We start from the raw sequence: 4,473 nt of genomic DNA, 5'->3' as shown, positions 1-4,473 counted from the left end.
TTGTTAGTCCTAGTGATCATTATTATTGTTATTATTATTATTATTGTTATTGTTGTTGTTATTATTATCATTATTATTATCTCCTAGTCACCGCTGCTCCTTGGCTGGAAATGATTTGAATCGGCGCTGGCTGTACCCTTGTTCAAAACTTCATCCAATAATATTCCATGCTAAAGGGGTTCTCTCTTACATGAGGCTCATTAATAAATTACCAACAGTAAGTACTCTTGTCAGCTGGAATGAAAAAAACCAATTCCTGCTTGTGTTTTCTTCATTTGTTTGGGCTACATGTTATGTTCATGTGGCCATCATGTTTTGATAAGTCGTCTTGGTCCAAGTCAGTTCTTATCTCTCCCAGGCAGGTCAAAGGACTGCGTCTTGCTCCCTTCCATTCGTAGTTATAGTGACAGAATGAAATAAGAAGACTGTCTTTTATGGTGTTGAGACCAACACCATAAAAGACAGACTTGTGAAGCTATGAAGAGAGTAGAACAGTGGAAGATGCAATAATGTTAGTCTATAAACCAGTGGCTGGTTGTCAACCATCTCTCGTCTATAGACATCCTTTTTTATATAATAATAATAATAATAATGAAATTATTGTGTATAGTGTTCAGATGCACTACAACTCATGAAAGATGCATGTGCAGTACATAGAATTATGTACAAAAGTCAGGAAAGCGAACAGTGTATGAGTCATGATATACATGTGTGCATGCGTATGGAGGGGGGATATCAGGTGTAGTGTTGACGAATTTCAGGAAGCATGGAGGTTGTAAAGGATACCATTCTATTCTGGTGGACCCCATAGCCATTCGATGTTGAAAAACTAATTTTATAGATCCCTTCGTGCCGGTGGCACATAAAACGCACCCTCTACACTCTCTGAGTGGTTGGCGTTAGGAAGGGCATCCAATTGTAGAAACTCTGCCAGATCAGATTGGAGCCTGGTGTAGCCATATGGCTCACCAGTCCTCAGTCGAATCGTCCAACCCATGCCAGCATGGAAAGTGGATGTTAAACGATGATGATGATGACTTCTTTCAAAATTCCCATTTTGTTTTTCTCGCATTAACTTGTGTAGGTTGAACCATGTAAAATGTCAGAGAAGAAAACTGAGCTGTTTCTTGTAATAAATACAGCTAAAGCTACAGTTCTTCACAGACCCTTAATATACTACTGTGGGTCCCCAGATTACTAATTTGCTTGCATGGACTCCCCCAAATCTTACGCAGACCCCCAGAAATCATATGAACCCAGGTTGAGAACTGCTGATAGAAACATAATCGACAATATAAGACTAAACATTACCCCACCCAGCACCTCTGTCCCAGCTGATACCTTGTTGTTCATTAATCCCTTTTGGAGGAGATTACACGACAAAGTGTTGCTTAATGTTACTTAGAAGTTTGTGCATGTGAAGAGCTCTTTGTTGAAGTGTCACTTAACATCACTTCTGGTACTTGGGAGACATTTTTGACATAATATATTACTTTGTGGAAATGCAAGCACAAGACTGCTCTGCCCAGTGAAGATTCACTAGGAGAGGCGCCACCTCCTACAAACAGAACAAAATTGCAGAGGCACAAAGAAAACACGAACTACGCAAGTCCAGAGCCAACTCCTGGACTTGCCTGATCTGCGGCAGAGCCTTCTAAACACACATCAAACTGATTGGCCACAGCTGGATACACCATGCCCCGTCTTCTTCTCCCATGTGACGTCCTTGGTCATCGTCGACAACAACGGATGAACTAATGATAATTGTGATAGAAAATTGACATTAACTGCACATTCTGGGGTGGATGACTTTGAAAGACAAGGTGTCATTTGTGGGAATATATTGTCTAGTGGCAGTGAGAGACATTGTAAGACACTAACATAAAATGTCTCTCGACGAGACAGTCGGAACACTGCAGAAGATATTTACGTTGGTTGATCTTTGCTTCTAGATTTACTGTGATCTACATGGACACTCTCAGAAAAAGAACATCTTTCTTTATGGTTGTTCTCCTTTAAAATCTTGGCAAACGTTCGATGCAGACAATCCTACATACCATGAATGGGGTGAGGATATTTCATACCAAGTAAGTATCATTATTTTTCCCTTTTTCAGTTCTCGTTTTTTTTTTTTTTACATTATTTTAATTTTCCTATTCTTGATTGTACAGTGGAGAAACGTGTTGCTGTATGTGATTATCTCCCTTTACATTCTAATTCCTAACCTTAAAGAGGTTGACTTTCTTTCAAATCTCTGGGGTCAATGAATTAAGTCCCCAGGGGCGTGGCTAGGGTAAATGGCGTCTGAGGCAAGCATCAAAATTGCGCCCCACCCCAACCAAAAAGTGGATATTCACATAGAAATGGCTTAATTAGAAAATGATCTAGGTCAAAATTGTGCCCCCGTCAAAGTGGCGCCCAGGGCATATGCCCTGTTTGCCCCACCCTAGCTCCGCCCTTCTAAGTACCACCAGGTAAATACAGATATTGAACTGATTCACTCTTTCCACCTCAACATTCTAACTTTGTGGTCTTATGCTTCTGTTTGAAAGCCTTGTTATTTATATTTTTGTTTCATTTTGAGTTTCTTTGTATACTTTGTGATATTAGTCAAAGATTAAGGATTATAACTCTATAAAGAAACCCATTCCATATGACAACATTGAGGGCAAATTTTGCCTTGAACCCTTCTCTGTTAGTGTCCAGAGATTCCCATTAATATAGTATGAGTCTAAGTTACTGTTTCCGGTTGGTTAGAAAAGCAGATAATTTGAAGTTGTTTTGGTGCCACACTGCATAGATGGACAATATGGTTCATGCATTCAAATATCAGTAAAACTAATCTAAATATCACAGCATCAACCAAACTATCAGAAGCTGTTATACACTGCCAGTCACAGTGCACTTCCATTTCTGTCTTGATTGTGCCATTCTTTTCTATCCTGGTGCAAATTGCTTAATTATGTCATCTTCCTATCATCACAGAGGCCTTCCAAGTGGCCTTTTCCAATTTCTTGGATGCCACTCAGCAGCTGCACTGGTCCACCTGTTGTTTGTGAACCTTGTGACATGTCTGACCCAGGGGAACTTGTGCTTTCAGCATTCTGCAATGACATTGTTCACTCTGCTCTAGTCTGTAGAAAATTCTGAAAATTCAAACTCTGTGTACAAAACTGAAATTGTACGTGTCATTTCAATATGGTGTTCCTAATTACGGACACCATAGCAATGACCAGTGTCTTTCCAATATGGTGTTCCTTGTTATAGACACCATAGCAATGACCAATGTAAGTCTTTTCAATATGAACCTGATGTGCATTGAATGTTGTCCATTGCTTTTCTTAGATCCTGCCGTACATACTCAACCAAACAGCTGCAGCATTTTCACTACAAGATTCTCAATTCCATGTTGAAGAGATTAAAGAAACGTCCGCTCGTGTTGTTGTCTGGAGACAACTCGGGGTTGTGAATAGTTATTGCATGGAAAGTACTTTTTGTGGCTTTGATCAGGGAACATACAGGGTAAGCTTTTACTTCTTCTTCTTTCGTCATTGTAAACACAACCTTCATATTTCACTCTTCTTTGACCACAACCTTCGTATTTCTTTTTTCATTGACCACAACCTTTGTATTTCCAATTATTATCATTATTATCATTATTATTATTTTTATTTTTAGAACACCCAGGTTTCCACTCATCACCTACAAGAGATGGGACGTCAGTTCTGTGAAGGTATTCTGCTCCTAAGCCAGATTCCATTGGATGAGCAGAACATACTTTGTATTCCCAGTAGCCCGCTTAGTCCCAACAACAGCCAACTGAATCTCAGCCACAGGCTGGCCAGTATAAACAGGTTTTGTAGAAAGTTTCAACTTTATCGTTCATGTTTCCTTGTTATTTATAATTATAAGAATGGGTCCAAGAGGTGGTTACGTTCCAAACTGGGGGATGTTTCTATGTATGTGTTCACAGTAGCAGTGTAAAAGCAAGACAAGCTGTTTAGATTCAGTGTAGATAAAACTGCCAATTCCATGGGTTGTTTCACAATAAATCAACATATTTTTTACTGAACATTTTTACATCCTCACTTATTTCATCACATGTTCAATCCTTCATACACACAGACAGACAAGAAACCCCATTGAAAATAAATGCATTCTTTTCTATCTGTAGGCTCCACATTAAAAGAAGGAGCAAGCCCCAAAATGTCAGGCATGAAAGGTAAAATAAAATGCATGGAGACGAAAAGGAATTCTATGTAAATATAGAACAAACACAAATGTGTGTAGATAGAAATCTAGATTTTTGTTTAGTAAAGTGCCATTCCTTCTACCATTCCTTTCATTCTCTTTTATTTGTATATCTGGAAAGTATCTATACTTTTTTCTTTTTTTTTCTTTTTTTTTTTGTAATTTTTGATAGAAAATCCTAAAAATGGTCAATACACTGTAGAATTAGAAGCATGTTAGATT

At 38.6% G+C, this 4,473-nt stretch overlaps 1 protein-coding gene across 1 annotated transcript in view; it reads left to right on the top strand.

Moving 5' to 3' along the window:
• The window catches only part of LOC106879756 (cytosolic carboxypeptidase 1), a 64,809-nt gene that overhangs the window by 56,765 nt on the left and 3,571 nt on the right, over window positions 1-4,473 (top strand). The window contains exons 20-24 of the mRNA XM_014929438.2: window positions 88-217; window positions 1,953-2,087; window positions 3,346-3,522; window positions 3,679-3,854; window positions 4,175-4,222. Of these exons, the coding sequence (XP_014784924.1) occupies window positions 88-217; window positions 1,953-2,087; window positions 3,346-3,522; window positions 3,679-3,854; window positions 4,175-4,222 (666 nt within the window). The remainder of the gene's footprint in view (window positions 1-87; window positions 218-1,952; window positions 2,088-3,345; window positions 3,523-3,678; window positions 3,855-4,174; window positions 4,223-4,473) is intronic.

This window comes from Octopus bimaculoides, chromosome 3, assembly GCF_001194135.2.
Source record: "Octopus bimaculoides isolate UCB-OBI-ISO-001 chromosome 3, ASM119413v2, whole genome shotgun sequence".
Lineage (NCBI taxonomy): Eukaryota > Metazoa > Mollusca > Cephalopoda > Octopoda > Octopodidae > Octopus > Octopus bimaculoides.
Note: the sequence above shows the minus strand (reverse complement) of the source record. Positions and strands in the feature narration are given on the sequence as shown.